The following is a 26,632-nucleotide window of genomic DNA, read 5'->3' as shown; positions in this document are numbered from 1 at the left end:
TGGAGAGTAGACAGCAATAATCTTGAGGTACAGAGAAAGTGGAGATTTCCACAAACCTCACCTATGTACATAGATGGAGAACATCCTAAAGAAAAACACATGGGCTCTCTTCATTTATTAGGGTTTTTTAAACTTACTCAGTGATAGGCTGCCATTTTTGTTCCTGTTCCACATGATTAATAGCGGTTGCCAGACAGACTGAGCTTCTCAATAACTGAACCTCAATTGCTTTCTGAAGTTCTCTGGGGTCAGGAGACAACATGCTGGGAAGAAGCTTCTTCATATCTGTAGAGGTTGTTAACATATATCAATGTATCAACAGCTACTGACATTCTTTACTGTCAGGCTGTTTTCTCATTCTCAATAAATAAAATGATCCACATCTACGCACCAAGCACAGTAGTCAAAATTAAGCTCTTAAAGATCTTTATGCATTTAGCAGTTTTTAACTTATACCTATTTTTTCTTTTATTCCTCCAATAAGCAGATTGATGTCTTCTCCTGGAAGCAATTCTAGCTGTTCAGTACATTCTGTAAGTTCTCCAGATCCAAAGCTACTCAGAGACCTGAAACATAGTTTTAGTGCATTTTTAATTTATTATCATAAAATGACAACTGAAAGAGCTCCAAACACTGATCATATTCATAAAAAATGCTTTCGCCCTGGGGTGTGGTTCTTCAGATGTTAGTGAATTAATCCCATCGTACTTCCCCACAAAGGGCAAGCTGGTTGCAGGATGATGAGACTTGTGTCACACTTAGTGTATTCAATGTTTGGATAAAGGATTGCTAGCTTTTAGTTTGTGCTTTTAGAGGCAAAACTTCCCACAGCTGATGACCCAAAGAATTACAAGCCAAAATTACAAGATCACAATAATCAGACACTAAAACACTTGCATTCACTCGGGTCCAACTCAAGATTCCTGTCCACTTTAGAATGCAACTTGGAATTATTCTTTAGTGTTTGACAGCAAATTTGAGTTATTCAGGACAAAGTATCCAACAGAATCCTTCAAAGCTGAAAAATACCTCCTTTAACAGTGAAGTTAAGACAGGGAGATAAGCTTTAGAAAAGAAAACTGGAAAAAGCCACCTATGATTCCCCCAACAAGGCCTCAGTGGACAAAATGCACCAAAAGTAATCTTGCAACCAGAAAGGAAAATGGAAACTACATCCTCTCCAGAAACAGCAGTATTTTCCCAGTCAACTTTTCTCCCAGGATTAGGCAAAATAGCTCTTGGGCCAGTGTCTCTTAAAGCCCTCTGCACAGGTCACCCTAATTTGGAATTGCTCAGTTATCAAAGAATTTGAAGAAAAAATAGTAATAATATACTTTCAGCTTCACTGTTTTGTTTCACTACTGTTCTCTCTTTCCCCCTTCCTTTATTTTTTCAGAACAAAAACAAATACAAAAATACCAAATACTTGTTATACAATCTAAACCAGTGGTTCTTAACCTTTGTTACTCGGATGTTTTTGAACTGCAACTCCCAGAAACCCCAGCCAGCACAGTTGGTGGTGAAGGCTTCTGGGAGTTGCAGTCCAAAGCTCCTGAGTAACCCAAGGTTAAGAACCAGTGATCTAAACTACCGTGCACCCCATACCCACGGGACCCTTAGAACAATACTTTTAATATGAACTTCCTTTCCAAAATTGTATTGATTGTTGTTTAGAGGCTTTCCCCTTTCCTTTCACTAATACAAATTCAACAAATCTACCCCAAATAGCATAAAAATATTTGAACTTATTTCCCCACTTTTCATCCTAAGTTCAGTAGTTAATTTATCATTTAATGCAATGCCCCATACTTCATTATACTTATCTTCTAATTTAATATCATTTTTGTCTTTCCAGAATCTAGCTAGAATCCAGAATCTTCATCAATTCGTTCAAACAATAATCAAGTACTGTCTTATCAAAAATTGACAAGAAAGCAATTTTAGAGTTAAATTCAATATCTTTTCCAAATATATCACATTTCCCTAAAAATCAGTTTCCAAAATTTCTGAATCAATTTACAGTCCCATCACAAATGATAATATGTGTCAATTTCTTCATCACATTTCCAACAAGCTTTAGAATAATCTGAATTTATTATATTCAATTTCACCGAAGTCATATACCACCTTAAAAATATTTTTTTTTAAATTTTCCTTTATTCTTACCGGCATTAACCTTAAAACTCTCATCCTCCATAATTTCCCCCTTCCAAGCACATTAAGAAAGGCAGAAACCTACTCTTGCAGCAACATTGATTTCAGAAATCAATACTTACTTTATATAGTTAAAATCTGTTTTTAAATTGACTGAAGCATTGCTTGTGGTTTTTTTCAGGTCATGGACTGCATTCTGCCATTCTTGCACAGCAGACCAGTCAGCAATAGCAATGTAGCACTCGCAAGCTTTGTTGCCCAAATAATTTATGACTTCTGGTGAAGACTCATTTGGCTTAGTCAGTACTGTTTTTCGAGAATCCCCTATCAAGGGAAAGGTTTAAATATTAGAGTTCTGACAAAGTCTCTTATTAAGAGGTTCAAATACAGCAGGCTCAGCAAGCTTCTCCTATGCATTGAGGCATCAGGAAGAAGTGTTTCCAAGCTGGTAAACAGGTAGTGGGGGAAAAGGTACTCTTATCTGGGAATGAAAGGACACACCGGGATTATATGGCCTCCCGTTTCCTTGAGTGCTCTCTTGAAAACAGTGTCAAACTCTTCTACATACCATTTTCTATCAATTCAAACTTTCTTTCTGGTTAAGGCACACACACAAAAAAGAGAGCGTGACTATACCACAAATGTCTCTGCATTAAAGCCTAGGGGGGCATTTTCCATCGTAGGAAGCTAGAGGGATTGACTCCTATCACTGCCCCTCCCCACTCCCCAGAGTCAAGGAGCACACCTCCTCACATCCTGAAGTCACTCCCACTGGAAAAATGAGAGAGGCATTTGCTACAATGCCAAATTTCACATGTCAACCATGTGTGGTTGGGAAAGCATACAAGTAGCCAGTTGGCCACATCACATTTAAAAACCAGTACAACCCACCTATAGTAATACGTACCATTTAAAGTGTGCTTTGGGCTAGCATTATTGCTGGTGGACAAATTGGCCAATTTCAGGACAGACTTATCAAATCCTGTGACGCACCAATCCACTCCTGTCATGGCACAAAGATGCTCCTGGTACTCAACAGCTGCTTTTTCAAACCTTTGAAGATTTAAATGTTGTAGATTAGGAAAATCTCCATTACCATTACACTTCAGAAATTCCTTTTCAAAAACTGATCTTGCAACCAGAAATGGAAATGGAAGCTGCATCCCAGAGATGAAAAGAATTTAAAAAATAATTTATGTAGTGCTAAACAGAATGTTGCCCTAACTTTAGTCCAATTTAATGGTTGCTATCTCAACAGTTAAGTGGTTACCACACCACTCCTCCTTCAGCAAAAACTGGGATATATAACAACAGTGATGCTGAATCAGTGGAATATGCTGATTCTCTGTGCTGCAGCTTGCCAGTTTCACATTATTTTCTTATTACTCAACTCAACAACTATTGTGCCTTTACTGATCCCTCTACCTTGTCAATGTACCTAACTGTACTCTTTTTCTTTATTTTTGTCAGCTAGAAATGCAGCAGCCAGCAGCTGAGGCTAAGCAGCTGTCAGATGCAAAAGGAGAAAGAAGACAAGCCCCCTCTTCTATGTAGCTTCTACAGTTTTGTAATGTGTATGATTGCTTTGTGCTGGTTTATTCACTATAATAAACTGTGTTTTGCTTCAGATAAAAACAAGCATGTCAGGGCATACATTGTCTCTGAGTAAAATTATACTCCAGTTAAAGAAAATTTAAAACACAACATAATCTCATGCATGGACTAACTTACCGCCCTTCAGCTTGCTGAGCAACAGAATTAATCCAGGTGAGACTCTTTCCAACCACAGCAGAGGACCAGACGAATATGCCTTGGATTGCTTCAGGGCAATGAAGGTCACAAAGGGCTTCTACCACCATCATGATAATCACTTCTAATTCATTTCCCTGGTGGTTAGGGAGGAGAAAAGAATTCAGTTTATAGCCCAGAGTGAAAAAAATGTGACCTTAACCCACTGGCTGTTCTTATACTCATATGGACTTTGCATTTCTCTGTCTCAGGAGCCCAAGATTTGAAACAGGGAAGGATGGATTTAAGAAGGACAAGTTCTTCTTTGGAAGCAGAAGACTTGCAACAATATGAATTACAGTGGACCCTCTACTTACGGAATTAATCCGTATTGGAATGGTGTCTGCAAGTCGAAAAGTCTGTAGATCGAATCTCCATTGACCTACAATGCAGTGAAAACCAATTAATCCCATAACCGGCGGTTTTTATTCTATTTTTGTTCCATTTTGGGGTTTTTTCTGGTTTGTAAGTCGATTCTCTGGTTGCAAGTCGAATCTAAATTTTGCAGCCAGAGAAGTCTGTAACTCGAAAAGTCTGTAAGTCGAGCTGTCTGTAAGTCGAGGGTCCACTGTATCAGAATATGGGGGATCCCTACAATAGATCATTTCCGATCACTCCCTTTACATAATCATTTTGCAGTGGATAAAAAAACAGAAAAAAATGGCCAAATGATTAGTTGGCTAAGAATTAAACCCACTTGCTTACACAAGTTAATTAATATTGCAGATTTGTGGAAGGGTATGAAAATGTTGTACCTGAGCCATATTGCCAGTCTTCATTTCTGTCAATAAATCAAAACCATGCCTAACTGTCACTGCTGGCTGTCCTGCCAACAGCCCAACGCGCATGATGGAAAGTCGAATTCGAGTTAGCCAGTCTTGGCAAGTCTGCCGATTAGTATAGAAGAATGTCCTGATAACCTTAATAAATGAAGTGGAAGAAATTTCATTTCTCTTTTATTTATTCAGTAAAACATAGCTACACTGCCGAACAACATGTGCTACATCAATTACCCCTAACAATTCTAAGACACCAACACTCTTCAAAGAGGGAAACAAGAACCACAACTAATGGGCAAAATAAAAATCAAACAAATAAAAGATTACGGTGTCACAGCAATTTCTGAATTAAGGCAGTAAAGTGATAACATAAGCAGCAAAGCTGCCTGAATGTATCAGAAGGTATTCACTTCACGTGCCTTTTAGATCCTACTGGCATATCACCATCCCATCATGAATGTAGATTTACCTTAAGCAAGCGAGTGAAGGATAGCATCCATGAATTCAACAAACAATAGCATAATAACATAATAGAACCTTCCAATAAAACAGAACTCTGAAGTTATCCTGTATATCTGGGTTATAAGTTAAAGTAATGAAAAAAAACAAAAATATGACACAGGCCAAAATTAACTAACAGTCTACATATATCACATCTCAGCTGATCCCAGATGATCTTGAAACAATGGGCCAATTTAACTTTTCTTTCATATGTCCACTTTTTAAGAAATTGTATCCTTGACAGGTACAAACAACAAGATAAATTGAGTATTTAATTGGTCTGTTAAAATGCACACCTAAGAGTGTAGTTCTGTGACCCAGAACAGGATTGATACACAGAGAATACATTTGTCCCACAACAGTTTGCATCAGCAGTGTAATACAAAAAAAATTACTGCCACAAGCACGAACCTTAGGTGGTGATGTAAGTGCATTAGCACATCCTTCATAAGCATTGTACATCAGTTTCTCCAAGTTCTCCAAATACTGCAGAAGTAGAACCAGTCTCAATTGGTTACTACTATGACCTTCATCGTTGTCTGCTGTAGTCCACTGGCTGACATCTTGATCAGGGTTTAATGTGTGGGCTGCAAGACTTCTAATGATACCTAGAAACACATATTCATAACATATCAAGGTACCAGATATCAGACTAATAACCTTGATACAAGGCTACTATTTCCAAAAACAATAAGCCTTTAACTCCATACATATTAGGCAAAATCCAAACAAACAAACAAAACCAAAGAAGACAAAAACATGTGGCACCTTAAAGACTAAGTATTATATTTTGATGTGAGCTTTAGAGGACAAGTCCACTTTGTCAGTCATATGGGAAAAAATGATGGATGAAATACCAATACACAAGTAAAATATACTAAATATTCATTGGCTCTAAGAGTCTTTTTTCTGAATTGGATATTTGGTTACGTCTCACATGCAGTGATTTATGGCCTGTGTTTGACCATCATGCCCCCACCTCTTCTCCCCCCTCCCTTTTGCTCATGCCTATCATCTGTTTTCTGTCTCCTTGAAAAATCTTTACAACCTAACACCAAACACACACAGACTATAAATCACTGCATGTGAAATGTAACCAAATACCCAATTAAAAAACACTAGTTTTTAATGTCCCACATATTTTTGTCTGTTTTGTTTTGTTTCTACTGATTTTTCCTGATATGCTTGCACAGACTAACATGGCTACCTCTTCTAATTCCATACAGAATTGCAAACAAGCTGCATTAAACATTAAAATTTATAACAGTTGTGAACATGTGCTTATGTTTACTCTCAATTCAGGGATTGAAATCCTGTTGCGCAGACTCAAGTGTGTAACAATGATTACAGCAACAGCAGCAGCAAAATGTCACTGATTAAAGGTTTCCTGTGGAGATTTCATAGTGAACACTGTAAGTCACATGTATCCCAAAATCACATTTAATCAGTGGGGATATGCCTTTAGTCAGTAGCAATTTGCCACTGATTATATCACCATTGTACCCATAAAACAACAAACCAAGATTTCAGTCAGCATCTACTCCAGCTGATGAAAAGTAACCATGAGTTTTAACTGAAGCAATAGTCATTTTATACATCCATTTTTACCTTTTACCACTGCAATGGGGAAAATCACATCTAGAAATAAGGCTTTTTTTAAAAAAAAGCACCAGATATTGGAGAAGGAAATGTGTGTTCCCTCCTGTTTGGGAAACAGTAGGAGGGGCTCATATGAAACATTTTGTCTTACAAAATAAATTAGATGCTTTTAAAGACAAGATACTACTCATACATAATATCATGATGTTATTTATGTAAGATAATTTACAGCAATCAATAATGGTAACTCAAGTATATACTGCAGAATTCAGTATTTTCAGTGTTGTAAAGTTTAACTCAACGTTTCAAAAAAAACATTAGTTCTCAGCATTTTGACTGTATTAGTCTGCTTTTATCTAAGCAATATTTCCTTTTGCTTTCCACAACATTTGAATTTTCTATTTTCAACTTCTTTATTTATACTTTTCCAATGGCATATTTGGAAAATACACCATATTTCAAAAATGTGCCAGCTGTTTAAAGTTACCTTCAATTGTCTGAAATGTGTCCTGAGCTCTGCCCAGTGGTGTTCGCAGCTTTGAAAGGACAGTGAATTGGGCTGCTTCCCAGATGGCCCACTGCCAAAGAATAGCTTCGGTTTTCAACAAATTGCGTGGAATACTTGATTGGTCATGTTTATCCAGTCTTTGGCAACTATAAAATAGCCTCTCTAACCAGCTCTCTTTCCTGAAATAAAACCAGACATTAAGACAGATGTATACTATCTATTTCTACATTTGTTTGAATAAAATATTACTTGGAATTGAAGGATGAGAGGTGTAAGTCTATAATAAGCAGATCTGTGTAATTACTGTCTACCATAAACCTAAGGTCTGCATCATCCTGGCTGCATTCAAATGTAAAATTCACATGGCTTAGCATTATATGAATGAACATCAGGCTTGTCAGTTCTTGTCTCCCTCACACCACCTACAAGGAGGATATTTTTTAAAAATGCTTTCTTTTTCAGTATCTGTTTAACATTATGTGAAAACCTGAATAAACTGTGCTTTATTTTAACTATGATTCCGTGAGGAACCCAGTCAGCAAGGAACAACCATCTATGAAGTTAGCTTCTTATACTTTGCAATACCAGTTGCAAAGAAACCCCAGCAGCAGAATGGTAACTGCACTCTCACGTTCTACTTGCAATCTTACCACAGACACCTGGATACCACTATAGGAAAACAGTGCTATATTTAGCTGATTAACCAATCTAGGCTTCAGATACAGCACCAATTTGTAATTAATGAAAGTAAAAGTTCTAATCACCTCTTTGCAACTGCACCTAAGAAGGAACAGTATATGACCCAAAAGTTCACACATTTTGGTTCTGTGTGACTTCTGAAACACAGTCGATGTAAAAATCTCTGATTGGCAACCTACAAATAATAGTAATAACTTGGGAGAAAATTCCACCATGCAAAATAATAACCATCCAAATTCTTTTTGCCCTCTGGTAAAAAGAGGATTATGAGACTAGCAGAAATTTTCTTTGTTTTTAAAAATATATGCTGCTGTTTCCTACTCACTGACAAAAAATGCAAGTGAACATATATGGTGGTGCCTCGACTTATGAACTTAATCTGTTCTGGAAGATAGGCGCAAGTCGAAATGGTCGTAAGTCAAAACACCATTTCCCACTGAAATGCACTGAAATGCAATTAATTCGTTCCGGCCGAAGAAAAAATCATACACACACAAATCACTGCAAGACCCATTGGAAATGTGATTAATCCATTCTGGCTGAAGGGGGGGGGGAGAAAAGCAAGCAAAGCATGCAAGACAGATCAGAAATGGGGGGAAAGCAAAGCAAAAAGCAACAGAAGCATGCAAGACAGATCGGAAATGGGGACAAACCAAAGCACCAACAAACAAACAAACCCCCAAGACCCATTGCAAATGGGGAAAAATAAAAACAAAAAAACAAAAAAAAACCAAGACCCATCACATTAAAGAAACATAACCCCCCAGCCCAAAACCACACTGCAAAAACACCCAGAACAGTTTTTAAAAAGCAAAAAACAGCACCTTACCTTACCAGACAGCCTCCTCCCATCACACACTCTCTAACTGCTGGGGCGAAAGAGCTACAAAGAAGCAGCCTCATTTCCCGCCTTTTCCCCCTGCCTTTTTCTGTTCGTAACTTGAAGCCCCAGTCGCAAGTAGAAGCAAAATTGTGCGTCTGGAGCTGGTTGTAACTCGAAATCGTTGTTAAGTAGGGGCATTCGTAAGTCGAGGCACCAGCACCACTGTAAACTGAGATGCAGCTTTCAAATGGAAAACTCTCAGGATTTGGGTTAAAAGGCAAGTGCATACAGCTCTCAGTATTCAGTCTAGTCTTTTCCTCTGTTCTCAACAAGTTAAGGGTTCTCATACGGATTTAGTTTCAAAGAAAAGTAAAAGCTGCTTATAAAGAACCATCAGTACAACTCTGTCTTTCGCTTTACATGATGAATTGGTTGAAATTCTGTTGTGCAGCTCTGCAGCACAATGTGAGGCTGTAGTAGTATAGAAAATGGCAGCCAGGAGGAAATGCTATTAACGAAGCACTTCCACAAGTATGCCACTCAAGAGTCATAACAAGACTCTTATGACATGCAAGAGTCTATAAATGATTGCACAATCCAATTGCACAATGCTGGTTGCCCGGGCATAATGTCTCGCTTTGTATTATATTAGAACAAATAGGACTTCAGCCACTATGTCCATTTGCACTTCAAGATAATAACTACTACATATTTTAAGAGAGTTGTGTTATTTATTATACTAAAAGTTCTACTAATAAAGCAACACAATCACCTATTGCAAAATAATCTGAACATTGCCAATTATCTTTTAAAATTCAAAAATGTCCTCACCCTGTTCTGTGAGAACTCCCATACAGGATGAAACTAATGATATCGGAGAAGTCTTGTGGGTGAAATGTATTGCTGGGTGCTCTGCTCATGTGACTTCGTATGGCTAAAGAGATTTCTTGTATTTCTGTGTGGTGATGGTTGCTGCAAAATATCAATCAATCAATCAATCAAAAATATGTAACTTTTCTTTAAGGCCACTGTCCCCGCTCTATATGGAAGCTCCCGAAGAAAACTTGGCTATTTCATTCAATGAATGGTACTGTTTCCACAATCACTTTGGCTGGATATGCAACATAAAACCCAACTGGGGTCAGAATGAACAAACTCTCTTCCATCTTCTTGTGCCATCACATGCATCCTACAAATTCATATATGAGGGAAAGGAAGCTTCCCTTGCTCCCTATGTTGTGTTTTCTGAAATCATGTACCCAAGTAATTGACAGGTTTTGGGGACATATAAGTAGGAAGCAAGACAATATATTCAATAGCCTCACCAGCCCTCCAATAGCTTGCATCCCATGTTTTATACAAGGTCCACACACCGTACAAAAATACTCAAAGAGCTGAGAAAGGGCAGTAGCAACCTGCACAACTCCCCCAACAACTAACTCCATGGTTTCAAGAGGTACAAGAATGTGTGGGTGCTGCTGTCAGTCATTCGCTAAACTCCGGGACAGACTTGTGGTGTGGAGGAGTGCCAAAAATGAATAGGGGTGGGTGGTGGCATGTATGTTGCTACACTCCAAATCACCTTCTGCTTTTCTAACCACCATAATGTATTATGCACTTCTTGGAGTGGGAGGCTAAGGGATGGAAAGAACAGGTAGACTGTCTTTTGTTTATCTGCAAGGTCAGCCTAACCATGGATACAAACATTCTCCTGCTGTCTCTAATTTCTTATTTATTTATTTGTTTGTTTGATTTATATCCCGCCCATCTGGTATATTCTACCACTCTGGGCAGCTTAATGGGTCCATGTTTAGAGTGTCTTTCTGAAAAAATGTTACAATACTTGACTACAGTATAATACCATATCAAGATAAAACTTTTATATACCATTTTTCTAAAGATTAACTTAATTCCTTATTATGTATCTACCGCTACTTACCTTAACACTACATCTAAAGGAATAGACTTCAACAGTTTCCCAAAAGCTTGTCTGATACGGGCAGTACTGTGAACTAACTGAACACGGCATACATCAACACATCTGTGCCAAAATAAACAGAATTAATTAGGAGTACACACATTTTTAATATAATATTTGCCTTGGAAATAGAAAAAAATGAGCAAAGTACCTCTGCAATAAGTCATTTGGCAGCGAAGACGATAGAGCATGGAGACTACTACATGCTTGAAGACAAGTATTAACATCTTCTAGAAGAGCTGTGTGTTGGATGAAAAGGTGAGAATTCTGTAAGCACAGTATAACTTTTAATAACAGCACTGCAGGTCATTTAAGAAAAATGAACATGAGAAATTCTATTCTATATTTTTCCTGAAATTCCATACGAATAAACCTGAATACCAACAATACCTAATTTACTCCCTTCACAAGAAGAGCTGGGCAAACAAATGGTAAAGGAAATTCATGGGCTTTAGGCTCCAAAATAATTCCAAAAGCCAGCAATAACCATTCTCCTTTTGAACTGTCTCTCACACACAACTTGCTTCCCTTAATTCTCCTAAATCACCAGATGTGACTTACATATTTGACAGTAACAGGAAGCTTAAATGGAATGGACAGATCCAGGAACTATGAATGAATGAGCTTTATTACAGTCACTAACTAGCACAGGAACCATCATTAGGAAATTGGACTTTCTGGATTTGCCATAATATTTGAAAATATCAGATACAAGCAATATTATCAAAGCCTATGATATCTGAATCAAACAACTATGACCTGAGTATCACCATTTGATATGAATTAGCAGTAGAATTTAGGAGACTGAAATTTAGAGAGATGAAAACAGCATTGCCCTCAAAACCATACAGCCCATCTACAGTACACCAATAAAATGCTACTCAAAGAGAACAAGGGTTTTTTTATATTTTACTTTATTTAAAATATTTATAAACCACCTGTAACTGATTAATCTATCTCCTAAGTATTGTTTCAAAGGCATCTAAAGCACTGGTTCTTAACCTTGGGTTACTCAGGAGTTTTGGACTGCAACTCCCAGAAGCTTTCACCACCAGCTGTGCTGGCTGGGGTTTCTGGGAGTTGCAGTTCAAAAGCATCTGAGTAACAAAGGTTAAGAACCACTGATCTAAAGTACTGGCTTAAAGGTACCTAAAATGCATGTATATTTATATATTTATTATGTATCTCACCCTAATTTTAGTTGTTTTTACTGTTATTTTATGTCAGTCTGACTGGCTGTAACTGTTTTATCTTGCCATGGTCTTTGACTAGTGCAATAAATATTATACTTAGAGCCCAGTCTATATCACATGATCTCAATTATGAACTGCCATGGAAAAAAGTAGATGCTCAAAGATTTTGGTATTTGCTAATCTAAGACACAACCAAGATGTATGATTGCATCTGATGTATCAATACCCGAAAAAGATAGAAGCATTTCATTGAAATATATGGAGCTTGGTTTTGGTGAGATCACATAAGTCTATCAAAACTACTATATTTCCCTGATCAGTCAGATGTTACTTTCAATCAGTAAAAGGGGGTTATGGCAGGAAAACCAGTAAACAAAGCAGGTAGAGAAAGTATGATCCTTATAGATTACTAGATATATAACTCTGTAAAATTATATTTTCATACAAGCCATGCTTGGTAGATACCAGAAGGCTGAAAGCTGAGCATTACTGGCCCATATAGAAAAAGAGCCTAAACTAATCTTATACTCATTAGCCTCCACAGTTTCCAAACTTTGAATTCTTCTTGAAATATTGAGGCATGGGAAGATCTCCAAGGTGTCAGAAGTTTTCAAAGACAAAAATCCATAACTGATTTATCTGTGAAGATTCTCAATCATCCAGGTGAGGTTATCTGGAGGTTGAGTCATGTCAACTGGACTTCTTTCATATTAGATTGAAATGTTTTGCTGCTCATCCAAGTAGCTTCTTAAGTCTGAGGAGAGTTGGTAGAAGACCCCTGATATATTCTCCATGTTGGTTTCACTTCCCACTGGTCTGAGTAGGCCTGTTAGACAGACAAAGGACTGGGCGTGAGTGAAAAGGACTGCAGAAGTGGGATTTTCACTCACCCCCAGTCCTTTGTCCATCCAACAAGCCTATTCAATCCAGTGGGAAGTGAAACCAAAATGGAGAATATATCGAGGGTCCTCTACCAACTCTCCTCAGACTAAAGATGCTACTTGGATGAGTAGTGAAACGTTTCAGTCTAGTAAGAAAGAAGTCCAGTTGACATGACTCAACATCACCACTCACTATTAGGCAAACAGAAGAGAAAACAAAGCAAATAAAAATCAATTGGCTACAAATTAATCAAATAAGAAGTTTCGCTATTCATTTACAACAAAAACTTGGCACTCCAAGAGCATTAACTGAATTTGAACAATATTGTATCCAAAAAGATAAAAATAAAAAGAGAGGACTAACCTCACTAATATATAAAAGTATTATTGAGAAAGAATATGGAAAAGGTGGAGGACCTAAAAAAGTGTGGGAAACATATTTAAATATTAATATAACCAAGAAAAACTGGACAGGAATATGGAATAAATATCTATATAAATCTATATCAGCAAATGTGAAAGAAATGGTTCTGAAGATAGTGCATCAGTGGTGTCTATATCCTACAAAGTTACATAGAATTAATAAAGATTTATTGCATAAATGCTGGAGGAACTGTGGCCAAAAAGGAACTTTGGAACATATGTGGATTTCTTGCCCCAAAATAGAAGCATTCTGGCGCGAGGTAATTAAATGGATAGAGACGCTGACCAATCAAAAAATAGATATGAATGAAACATTATTGTTATTCATTATTTACAGGGGGAAATGAGAAACCTGAAAATAAAGAATTAGTTGCAAATCTTATAGGCATTGCAAGATCTGAGATCGCTAGAAACTGGAAAACGCTCAAGATCTCTCATTACAAGCATTTACGAATAAGATATGGCATACAATGTTGAAAAATGACTAATAAAGTTAGACGATATAGAAGAGAAATAAGGCACAGTCAGTTCAGTGAAAACTGGAATGCTTTACTAAAATACAGTGGGGTCTTGACTTGAGAACTTAATCCGTATTGGAAGGCGGTTCTCAAGTCAAAAAGTTCTCAGGTCAAATCTGCATTTCCCATAGGAATGCATTGAAAACCATTTGATCCGTATCTGCTCTTTTCCGTCCATAGAAACTAATGGGAAGCTGCTATTCCGCCTTCGACCACTAGAGGGGGGATATTTTGTTTCTTTTTTTCTTAGGTCAAGAAAGGTTCAGGGAAGGCAGGGAAAATACAGTCCAGGCAGTACCAGGCAGTCCGAAGACTGTCTCCCAATCCACTCTCTAAACGCTGGGAGGAGTGAGGAAGCAGACAGGCACCCTTTTCACTGGCCAACAGTTAACTGAAAGTTCCAATTTTGCACTTTCCCTGCCTACCACGTGGTTTTTTTCAGTTCTTAACTCAAATCTAAGTATGTAAGTCAAGTCAATATTTTCCTATGAGAGTGGTTTGTAAGTCAAAATGTTCTTAACTCGGGCCATTCTTAAGTCAAGACCCCACTGTATGCCAAAATAAATCTCGAGACGTGTGGTTTGGAAAACAATTTGGAGCATTTAGATTGTTGGTTGATATTTCTTTAAGATAAGATGGGGGATGGTGTAAATGTGATTTTGAGAAATGTGCGGGAATAGCACTTGGTCAACAGTTAAATTATATAACAAGTAAGATGACAGTTTACTATGTTAAGCTTTGTATTTATTACTTGTAACATGGATGGTCTTTCTTTAGAAATAAAAAAGCCACTGTCACAGACTCATAGAATCATGAAGTTGGAAAGGGCCTCTAAGGATATTGAGTCCAAACCCCTGCTCAGTGCAGGAATACAAATCAAAGGATATTTGCCAGGTGGTTGCCTAAATTTCTCTTGAATGCCTCCAGTGTTGGAGCACTCAACACTTCTTGTAGCAATTGGTTCCACTGCCGTACTGCTCTAACAGTTAGGAAGATTTTTCCTGATATTCAACCGAAATCTGGCTTCCTATAATGCCCATTGTTGCATGTCCTGCACTTCGGGATGATTGAGAACAGATCCTGCCGCTCCACTGTATGACAGCCTTTCAAGTATTTGAAAAGTTCTACCATATCTTCCTTGAATTTGTCCCAACATGTTAACGGTCCCACACACATGGGCGGCCATATGCTCGACCTGGTCTTCTCCACTGAGTGTAGCGAGTGTGGTCTGATGGTGACTGACCTTGTGTCAGTCCACTTGTCATGGTCAGACCACCAACTAATAAAGTGTAACCTCGCAGTGGCACTTCCTCCCCGCAGGGAGCATGGGCCTATTTTAATGGTCCGCCCTCGAAGGTTACTGGATCCAATGAGATTCCAGGATACCATGAGAGGGATTCCAGCTGTACTGTCTGGCGCTCCTGTCCAAGCTCTGGTAGACGGCTGGTTCTCCGCCGCCACTAGGACCGTAGACACGATCGCTCCCAAACGCCCTCTCAGGAGCAGAGCTCGGCCAGAACCCTGGTCTAATCAGGATCTACGAGCAATGAAGCGAATAAGGAGACGGCTAGAGTACGCTCGGAGAAAGAAACCGACGGACTATAATAAGATAGCTGTCAGGGCCGTAGCTAACCATTACTTAGCCAAGGTAAAGGCTGCTAGAAGATCTTACATCGCTGACCGGATAAGCAAACTTTTCCGTATAGTTCGTGATCTATCCGGAATTAGTCTGGGTGAAGGGCCTCCCCCTAGCATTTCACCTGACCAATTTGCAGCATTTTAAAAATCCAAAGTGGAGGCCATCCGACATGACCTTTCTCCTTTTTAAAATACCATGGATTGAGCAGAGATGTCCAGCACTCCGCCTTGCCCGGTGATTCTTGACTGCTTTCAGCCTGTGACGCCAGATTTGGTAGCTAAGACACCTGATCGCTGTCGGGCCACCACCTCCTCTCTTGACCCTTGCCCGGCCTGGCTAATCAAAGCAGCCAGGCCTGTAACATCTGAATGAGCCACCGCAATAATTAATGGGTCTCTTCAGGAGGGCAAGGTTCCCCTTGCCCTCAAGGAGACACTCATTAGGCCCATCAGGAAGAAACCAAATTTGGCGTCGGACAACATTGGAAATTATAGGCCTGTTGCCAATGCTTCCTTCCTCTGCAAAGTGGTCGAGAGGGTGGTGGCAGACCAGCTTCAGGTGCTTTTGCATGAAACCAACACTCTGGACCCATTTCAGTCGGGCTTCAGGCTGCGCTGCGGTACAGAGACAGCACTGGTTGCACTTTTGGATGACCTGTTGAGGGAGGCCGTTGGCAGCAATATGTCCTTGTTGGTCCTCCTTGATATCTCAGCTGCCTTTGATACCGTCAACCATGGTATCCTCCTGGGGAGGCTCTCCGAGTTGGGAATTGGTGGCCTGGTGCTTGCCTGGCTCCGTTCCTTCCTGGAAGACTGTCCCAGAGAGTACAGCTTGGGGAGAGTGTCTTGGCCCCATGGAGCCTCAATTGTGGGGTTTTGCAGGGGTCGATCATCTCTCCAATGCTGTTTAATATCTATATGAGGCCGCTGGGTGAGGTCATCAGGGGGTGTAAGGTATCGTGCCATCAGTACGCTGATGACACACAGCTCTACATCTCCTTTTCACCTACTTTAGTGGATGCCGTTCTGTCCCTTCAGCGCTGCCTGGAGACTGTACTGCAATGGATGCAGCTGAATGGGATGAGGCTGAACCCAGACAAGACGGAGGTCTTGAGAGTGGGTGGTCCTTCCATTAGCGGTTTAGGTAACTCCCTTTCTTTTGGGGGGAAGACCCTTACCACAAAGAGTGAGGTCCGCAGTTTGGGGATACATTTGGACCCGATGCTTACCATGGAAACCCAGGCGGATTGCTCAGCTGCGACCATATCTTGATGGGGGCCCCTCACTACTCTAGTCTACGCCCTCATAATCTCGAGATTAGACCATTCTAATACACTCTACGTGGGGCTGCCTTTGAGGTTGATGCGGAAACTTCAAGTGGTCCAGAATGCGGCAACCAGGCTCCTTAGTGGGGTGAGAAAATATCAGCATATCTCCCCCACTCTGGCTGCCTTGCACTGGTTGTCCATCCATTTCTGCATTGATTTCAAAGTGCTAATGATTACATACAAAGCCCTAAACGGTTTGGGACCTCAATATTTGGCAGATCGTCTTCTTCCACCTAGTTCTACCCGAATCACCCGACATAGCCAGCAGGGATGGCTGAGGGGCCTGATGCCGAGAGGCCCGGAAGGAAAAAACTGCCTTCTCGGCAGTGGCCCCTCGGCTGTGGAACACCCTCCCAACTGAAATTCGGCTGGCACCCTTGCTGGGTGTTTTCAAAAACCAGTTAATAACTTGGCTTTTCAAACAGGCCTTCCAGTCAATTAACTGATCTTTATTTTTTTCCTTGAGTCATGCCATCTTGGTAATATGTTGTTTGGAATTAATTGCTATAACTGTGTCTTTGATTATTTTTATACATGTTATATTGTGTTTTTATCCATGTAAGCCGCCCCGAGTAGACATTGTCTAGGGGGGCAGGGTAAAAAAATCTAATAAATAAAATTAGAAAAAATCTGCCCTCAGTCTTTTCTCAAGGCTAAACATGCCCAATTCTTTTAGGTTCCAGCCCCCCTGATAATCCTTGTTGCCCTCTGAACTTGTTGCAATTTGCTGGCATCCTTTATGAAGTGTGGTGTCCAGAACTGGACATAGCACTCAAGATGAGGTTTAACCAGTGCAGAATAGAGAGGAACTAGTACCTCCTGGGATTTGTAGACTATACTTCTGTTAATGCAGCCTAAAACTGTATTTGCCATTTTTGTAGCCATATCAGACTGTTGGCTCATATTGTTAACAGTGGCAGAAACTGGATAAGAGAAATACAAACATTTTTTTTTTTTTACCAAACCATGGTAGTTTGCTAGATCAATACAAAGTAAGTTGATTAGGCCAGCCATCTTACTCACAAAGTAAAAACATTTGTCAGAGTTCAACTGCAATATATATTGATAACCTTCTTAATTTTTGTTTGTTTGATATGATTATGGAACTAGATGTTCTACAATTTGCCCCATTCAATATTCTTGATTTAAAAACATCACTAATACCTAAAAGATATGTCTGACATTTGGAGAGATGCCTTATAAATCAAATGGAAGCATTTTAATATTTGAGTTTGGTTTATTTAGAAACATCCTCATAGAATGCATATTTAACTAATATTCAACAACAGGCTTTAAGTCCAGCTAAAGGTATTCTGAATTTTGATGTCTCTAAAGGAAGAACCATGATAAACCGTGCCATATCTGTCTGTACAGGTAAGTCTGTACAGGTAAAACAATAGCCCGAATGCTTTTTGGGACAGACATCTGGGATATTTCAAAGGGGTCATGTTTAGAACCACCTCAGAATTTCTTAAGAGTCAGGCTGGGTTTACTCACAGATGCACCATCTATTATGGTCAGGTTAGAAATCTGTACTAAGACTGACAGCCAAATTCATAAATGAACATTATGTTACTGGCTGAGAAGACTCAGCAAATTAATAGGCACCCCCAAACAAAAGTTTCCAAGACCTGAGCAAGGTGTTTAATCATAGGGCTTTTTGGAGGTTATTGATTCATGCCAGAAAGTCAGAAGTGACTTGATAAAATGTCACAATAACACTGCCCAAGAAAGTCAGCCAAATCAACCAATGATTATCTATTGAAAAAGAATGCATAATGCCACTCAGCTTATGATTTGAAGTTGCTCTCAGTGACTGAGCATTCCAGTAGTTATACAGAGAAATATGATTAGTATGCATCAGCAGTACTAGCAAGGATCTAAATTCTGTTTTATTTCAGACAGGCCCACGAATGTCTAAAGATTATGAAACACTACAATTTATTTCTACACCCCCAAAAGACTCTTGCCTCACATATAAAAGACTTCACAAATTTACTAAAGCATAATAAAATAAACTAGTCTATAAAGTAACATTCTGGGTTCTTTGTTTTAGCCATAATAAAAGATGATCACCACATCTAGAATTTATCCTTTAAGTAACAGGATTTAAGGCTGGGCTGAAAAGCAAAGCAAACAAAATAAGGATTTTCATTTCTTATGTTAGAGAAAGAAAGAACAAGACTCTCACTGTTTGCTAGAAGTCCTTTGCAAAATTTATGAAAAGATGGGAGAGAGAACAATGGTGCATAAGTCTCTGATTTTTTCATTAGGACAGCCACTTCCAAAGCCCAGGTCATTAGTAGCTTCCTGGAAATGTAAAATAAACTATTATTTTTGTTACAAGTGACACATCTATCCAACCCACAAAATTACTTTTAAGTTCACATCTACCACAAAAGGACTGAATGATATGATGTACAAACCCTAGAGTTATCAACCTCCTCACACACACTCAATTCATATCAGCATGAATTAGCAGTCATTTGTATTACTTATGAATCAAGTCTGCAATCTTATGCACATACTGAGATGCAAACCCCACTGAACTCATTGAGTCATATTTCTGCATTAACATGCACATTCTGGAAGTTCTATACTATATTAGCTGCTTTGGAATTCCTAGGTATATGCAATAATGCTAGAAAATGCCTGTAAACACAACCCACTCCACAGCATGCTATGAGAAACATAAATCAGATGTTATATATAAACATCCTCTATAATACTATATTAGTGCTCAACACCTTTTGACAAAAAAGAGACTAGTTACCTGGTATCGTGTGTAAGGTTATCCTTCTTAAGTAAAAGTCCCAACAGATTTAATATGATAGAGAAATGTTTCTTCGTAGCTGTTGTTACAGTGCTAATGACAGCTCCATCAAACAAGGAAGGAGAGGAGGAGCTTAGGCTGCTAGATATGAAGTGGTCATGCCTAGAGAGCAATGAAAAATTCATGTTTAGCAATCACCAAACGCACAGGATTCCAACATCTTTGCTTTATCTTTCTAATGTAAAAGTATTATAATAATGAAGCTTAAAACCTAAGTTTTTCTCAAATAACTATTTTATTGTTATGCTTCACTGCCTACTACTACCTGAACAGGCCTGCACGTTTTGCCACCAGAAATTCTTCTGCTACTAATGCCAGTATTAGCACTAGAAAATATCTCAGTATCCTTGGAAGTGACTGACTAAAAAGATTTGATGGTACCCAATGTACTCCTCCAGCTTTCAAAATATCTGTGAATGCCCCAAGATCTCAATTCACCCAATGAAGCTAGAGGCTTTGCTATTATGCCAGTCAAAATATATTTGTTAGTACAGTGGTTCCCAACCTTGGGTACCCAGATGTTCTTGGACTAAAACTCCCAGAAGCCTTCACCATTAGCCAGGATTTCTGAGAGTTGTGCTCCACAAACATCTGGGGACCAATGTACCGTCTAATTTTTAGCCCCTCTGGAAGGGGCTCTGCCTCTCTTGCAGCTTTGCCCCCGCGTGAACACATGACTCCACCCCCCCCGCACACTGGGTTCCGTCGCAACCAGAACCTAACACGATCACTGTGCAGAGGAGGAAGGCAGCTGCACAGAGAAAGCGGAGTTGTGTGCACACATGCCAAGCTCAGCAGGAACTTTGCTGGGGACCCGAGGTCTCAAACCACTGCCTCAGCACATTATAAAAGCTATCTTTCAACAAAGCCTCTACCACATTGGGACAATCCAAAAAAAATGAAGACAACAGACAGTGTTGCAATGACAACACTGCAAGCACTTACTAATGCACCACTATTTAAAAGAGCCAACTACACAAACAAATCGCTCAATTAAAACAACAAATGGCAATGGTTCCTGAATTGAAATATATCTGTTATTTCGTCATTTTATGTTCTATATAATGAATGCCTTCACACCTGGTACAATGTGAATACAGGGTGTAGAGTACTGCATACTGGACGGCAGGGAAGTGTACAGCTATGTCACCATGCGCCACCATCAAGTTCTTGCTCAGTAATGCAAACACCGTTGGAGACAAAGCCCACATCTGCCGAAGCAAGCAATTATAAAGAACAAAGCTTTTATGGAAACTGCATTCTTACAGCTCCTACTGTGGTTTAGTAACTGGAAAACAAAATGGTTAGGAGTCCCTACAACTGTTATTCAATGAAGAAAAGAAAACACACTAAAAGGAGTGAACTGTTCTTCTAAGGAAAGGACAAAAAGTGAGCTGTAGATTAAGACATTTTACAGGTAAAAAACACTTTTTATTCTGTTGTACTGTGCTAGCTGCAATTCAAGTATATATGTAGCTGTATTTGTGATAGAAAATGCACTAACTGTACATATTTACCCTCTTTCTCAATTCTGTCATATATGAACAGCAAACAAACTGCTCCAGGGGGAGGGGGAGGAATATAAAATTAAGCGAACACACTTGATGGCTTTATAGGCCCCTTCCAACTCTATAATTCCATGATTCTATGAAGTCACAAAAGCAAATAAAGTCATATTATATCTAAATCTCACTAAATTACTATTTAGTTCAGTTTAGTTTATGAAGTCTTTTAACAGACTATACCAACCTAGTGAGACTTGCCAAATGTAAATAAAATTATACAGTTATGTATCTTCTTTCAATGCTATAGTAAATGACTTTCAATGCTACAAACTAACTTGGCAATAGGTATGGCACGAGTACAATGTTTACGTCGTCAATACCTACTAAAGATTGCAAAACCCAATAGACATTCAAACTCAGTATGTACTAATACTCACTCCAATTAATGAGTTTTTTGCATTTCCAATTGTTGTTAGGGCACTAAGATCAAATATAACAACAAATTTTGCATTAGCCACATCAAATGAATGGTTCTTGAAAGCATCATGTAGAATTTCACAACAAGCTTCTGGCTGGTGTAGACTATGAAGAAGACTGTTCAAGGCACACGCCATTTCTCCAACAATCAACTTGTATGCTGTTTCCAAAACAGGAATGTTCTTTAAGCTCAGTACTGCTTGATAGACACCATGTGCTGATGCAACAACCTTGAAGAGAGAAAGAAGGTGTTCCTTTCACTTATGCCCTCAAACTTGCCTTTTTAAAAAATTGATGTTCACTGATTTTAATCATTTTATTGTCTAATTTCAGTGATTAGAGTAATTTACAGTGGGGTCTTGACTTGAGAACTTAATCCGTATTGGAAGGCGGTTCTCAAGTCAAAAAGTTCTCAGGTCAAATCTGCATTTCCCATAGGAATGCATTGAAAACCATTTGATCCGTATCTGCTCGTTTCCGTCCATAGAAACGAATGGGAAGCTGCTATTCCGCCTTCGACCACTAGAGGGGGATATTTTGTTTCTTTTTTTCTTAAGTCAAGAAAGGTTCAGGGAAGGCAGGGAAAATACAGTCCAGGCAGTACCAGGCAGTCTGAAGACTGTCTCCCAATCCACTCTCTAAACGCTGGGAGGAGTGAGGAAGCAGACAGGCACCCTTTTCACTGGCCAACAGTTAACTGAAAGTTCACATTTTGCACTTTCCCTGCCTCCCACGTGGGTTTTTTTCAGTTCTTAACTCAAATCTAAGTACTTAAGTCAAGTCAATATTTTCCTAAGAGAGCGGTTCTTAAGTCAAAATGTTCTTAACTCAAGCCGTTCTTAAGTCAAGACCCCACTGTACTAATTGAGCAATTTTATTTGTATTGCTGTTTTCTGTGGAAAGACAGAATATATACTTCATAAACCAATAATGTTAGTTATTAGCTAGAACTGAAATTAATAGGAGGCATTAGTCACCATTAGCTGGCTGAATAGCTCACTGGTTTAGATATTTGGATAAAAAGACAGAAGTTGGGAGTCTGATTCTCCACTGTGCCTCCTATGAGTAAAGCTAGCCTGTGTGGCATTGGGCAAGCTGAACAGTCAAAGGGTACCCCCAGAAAGTAGGAACGGTAAACTACTTCTGAGTATTCTCTACCTGGAAAATCCTGAAATGACTTGATAGCACATGATGAAGATGAGTCACCATTAATGAATGGCCCATTTATTTCTGTAGGTCTTCTCTAATGGGGACCAAATTTGCATGGTATATGAACTTAAGCACTGGCAATGCACAACAGTTTATCCTTACGAATTCATTTGTAACAAAAAAAGGCATGGATATGTACCAGGGATGTTGGCAAGTGTTTGGGTCAGAGTCCCAAGTCAGAGTCTTTGACAGCAAGTCCCAAGTCCAAGTCTGATTCTTTGGAACCAAGTCTCAAGCCCGAGTCCCTATTAAAAACAAGTTTTTTTCCCACAGAAAAAAGGGAGGGGTGGGTGGTTTCTGAATCACAAGTCAGGACCAAGTTATTGGGGGGGGGGAACCCAAGTCAAGTCCAAATCAAGTCACCAGTGTGACTTAAGTCCTACTTGACAGCAAGTCCCATAGCTTGAATCCCCATCTCTGATAAGCACTCTTAAAATTTAGAAGTTAACATTAAGATGTAAAGGCTCTAAAGATGCATCTACATCTCTGTGTTATAAGATTAACAAATTACTGCTTACCTCCTTTTCCTTGTGGAAGCGGAGCTCTAGCAATTTAGAGCTTGGCATAAACAATTTCTCTATAAATGATGACGGAAGTTTTGTATTTATTTGTTCAACAATCTAAAGAAAAAACAAGTACTCTGTCATTACACTTTTATTTGTCAAATCATCACTTTGACTCTAAGGCCTATCTTAATCCACTCATGTTAATTCAACACGATCACAAGAGCAATGAAGGCAGAATTCCCACATAAACAAAAATTTACCATCTACACCATTTCATCATAATGACTTTTAGCAGAGGATGTTTAGAATCATCTGTACCATTATTTTAGCACAAAAAGATTTAATTTTCAAATATCATGTTTTAGAATTCATATTGTCATTTATAAAGCATGTATTAGAAGATCCACATGTCCTTGCCTTTTCCACAGAACCCCTTCAAATACGTCACCTTTTCCTAATTACTACATTTACAGGAAACTGGATTACAAGCTTTAAACAATTTCTTGAAGGCAATAAAAATGAATTTATAACCCAAATTGAAATGAGGCATTAACTTGAGTCTCCTCAATCCATCTAAATGAGCATACTATAGTTTATAAGTAAATCTAGATATGAGTGTTGTATATACCAGCATCAATAAGATGAGCACCGAGATGATATAATCAGTACCACAAATCTGACAGTTTTTCAGTTGATCTAATCCATAAGAGATGACTGTGTCAAAGCGTATACTTATACTGGGATCCAGACTACCAAGCAGGACACCGACACACTCATTTGCAGCTGTCAATACAGCCTCAGAAAAGAAGACTTGATTGGCTGCTGTCACACATCTAAGTACCCTGTATAGAACCTGTACAGAACAAATCAGGGAAATCAATGAGTGTCCTTCTGAACTCAGGCTGAAATTTCACACACATCTAAATACATCTGTTTAAGCCAACACTTTGAAAAAGTAAAACCACCATTTACATGTTCAGTGCATAATAAATTTTAAAAGGAGCTTGAAAGAGTAAAGAATAAAACATGAAGAACATACGGTCCACTATGAAAGTGGAATCGGATACTTTTACATATCCTATTTTTACACATTAGATGGAAGAAATTTAAATTTATATTATTAAAAGCAATGGTACAGAAAGAAGCTAAATTCTGGTCACAGCACATTCCACATAGTCATTCTGTTTTTCTTTGCTTCAACTTAAGACACGACATCTGATGCCACTGATTTCACATGTCATTTAGCCTTCTGAAGACTGTTCTATTCTGATCTCTGACAGAAAACAATATTTACATAACCTGAAGTGTACTTACTCAGAAGGCCCTCAAATGTGACAGGGATGTTAGGTCCCTTGCAGCCAAAATCTGGAAATCTAACCTTTTTGGACTACAACTCACAGAAATCTCCAACTACCATGGCCAGCGGTTATGCTGGCTGGATGACTCTAGGAGTTGCAGTCAGAAAAAGTAACATTTTACAACCTAAAAAACTGCCTCCTAACAGATGAAGAAGAACAAGTATACAATATCTTGAGTCACTGGACAACAAGCAGAGAGAAGATATATAAGTCTAATATTATATTATATTATATTACTATTTAACATTTATATATAAAACTACAAAAAAAGATTTTTGCAAGCAATATGAAACAAATAATGAAACTTACATCAGCCACATATACATCAGTGATTGGTGGCCCTCTAATAGGGCTGAATCGCTCTCCAATACTCCTTACCACTGTACTGAAAACCCGAAGCAGTGCTGCCAATTTGGGCAGTGAAACAGAAGGAGGCGGAATATCTTCATCTACCGATTCTCCAGAAGCCACATGGCCAAGGTCCTACATGAAGAAATTTACTGTATTCAGAAGGTACTGATTACAAATTCATAAACTCGAGATGCTGTGCGTTTTAAAATGACAGCACAAGATACCGTTATCTCTGCACCCAGCAAAACACAGAAAGGCTCAACAGAGACTGCTCTGCAGACTTTTCAGCTTCTGCAAAACCCATCCACAAGTACCAGAGTCCACTGGCGTGATAAGGCCAACAGAGGATGGTTCAACGTTAAAAACTGGTTTTGCTTCAAATGAAGTACTTAGAAAAACAAAAACTATACCCAGGTAGACAGGCAGGCGCGCGCACACTGGAATAGAAATAACAGTGTCCTTCCCTGCACGGGAGGACTGCCTTACACCAACTTCATTATCCCTTGAGCACCATACAAATCCTAATTCTATTCTTCCATGGCTGTTAAGTCTTGGATTGCCATTTTACCTTTGGACATGGGATTCATTTGGACTGAGTTAGGGAACCAAGTATTCTTTTCTTCTGATATAAAGGTTTTGAATCTGTTTTTGCCATTTTTTCCTAATTAGACAAATTAGGTAGTTTTTTCTGTGGTCTGAAGCAGAAACACAACTTCTGGTAGGACGCTGAAGCAAAATATATAAAATAATGCTATGTATTTGTTTGTATACTGCTCCATTAGTGCAAAAGCACTACTCTGGGTGGTTTACAATCAATAAATGTAAATAAAAACAGAATAGCAATCTACACATGAAGTGGTGGAAATATAAAATGAAATATGGCATGGGCATATAACCGTATAGAGCAGCAAGAGTTGCCAAAAAATCCCTCTTTGTAAAGCGTAAAGCAGTGGTCTTTTTAAAGGCGGGGAGGGAAGGGCCCAGGTGCAGTTCCACTGGCAGTTGCATAGGCCCTACTTCTACTGGAGTATTTCTGGACCTCCCTTGGAGTGGCTACGCAGAGGATCATGGCCCAGGAGGACCTAGTGGGTCAGGTGGATAACCTTAGGAAAAGGCGCTCTGACTGGTAACGTGGTCCCAAACTGTGAAGGGTTTTATAGGTGATCATCACAATTTTTGTAAATTTGTGGAAAGCCATTTTGTAAATAGTTTATACAGTATTTCCTGTAACCTAATTGTTCTATACATCTTGTTAATACAATTCCAAGGTATTTGGAACTTGAGCGACAATCAGTTACTTTCACTAACCCCTGGTAGTCTGCATTTTATTTGTCACAATGAAGCAGAATAGCTTTGATTTCACATGTATTTTCGATTTGTATGTCAAACAAATGCTTCTAGTGTCTGTTTAAATACTCCATTTTCTCACTGTTATTTTGTAAATATATAAAGCCAGAAGCCTGTTGTACAACCTTATGCAATGTACCTCAGGTCATCAACTATGGCCATTTTGGGGGGAAATTAAAGTCCCCCCCCCAGGTTCCAGTGATTCCTAAAGGTTCCTTTCATCCTGGGGAGCTACT

The 26,632-nt window shown here is 38.9% G+C and overlaps 1 protein-coding gene across 1 annotated transcript in view; it reads right to left on the bottom strand.

Annotated features, from left to right (window-relative positions):
* The window catches only part of SMG1 (SMG1 nonsense mediated mRNA decay associated PI3K related kinase), a 118,174-nt gene that overhangs the window by 50,532 nt on the left and 41,010 nt on the right, over nt 1-26,632 (bottom strand). The window contains exons 10-27 of the mRNA XM_020802964.3: nt 25,008-25,181; nt 23,969-24,193; nt 23,353-23,454; nt 21,586-21,855; nt 20,724-20,854; nt 19,584-19,745; nt 19,002-19,120; nt 10,981-11,068; nt 10,791-10,892; nt 9,683-9,823; nt 7,309-7,508; nt 5,634-5,830; nt 4,698-4,862; nt 3,886-4,040; nt 3,062-3,207; nt 2,277-2,478; nt 457-566; nt 138-285 (exon numbers count right to left, since the gene is read on the bottom strand). Of these exons, the coding sequence (XP_020658623.3) occupies nt 138-285; nt 457-566; nt 2,277-2,478; nt 3,062-3,207; nt 3,886-4,040; nt 4,698-4,862; nt 5,634-5,830; nt 7,309-7,508; nt 9,683-9,823; nt 10,791-10,892; nt 10,981-11,068; nt 19,002-19,120; nt 19,584-19,745; nt 20,724-20,854; nt 21,586-21,855; nt 23,353-23,454; nt 23,969-24,193; nt 25,008-25,181 (2,837 nt within the window). The remainder of the gene's footprint in view (nt 1-137; nt 286-456; nt 567-2,276; nt 2,479-3,061; nt 3,208-3,885; nt 4,041-4,697; nt 4,863-5,633; nt 5,831-7,308; nt 7,509-9,682; nt 9,824-10,790; nt 10,893-10,980; nt 11,069-19,001; nt 19,121-19,583; nt 19,746-20,723; nt 20,855-21,585; nt 21,856-23,352; nt 23,455-23,968; nt 24,194-25,007; nt 25,182-26,632) is intronic.

Source organism: Pogona vitticeps, chromosome 13 (assembly GCF_051106095.1).
Source record: "Pogona vitticeps strain Pit_001003342236 chromosome 13, PviZW2.1, whole genome shotgun sequence".
Classification (NCBI taxonomy): Eukaryota; Metazoa; Chordata; class Lepidosauria; order Squamata; family Agamidae; genus Pogona; species Pogona vitticeps.
This window is presented reverse-complemented; position numbering and strand designations above follow the sequence as displayed.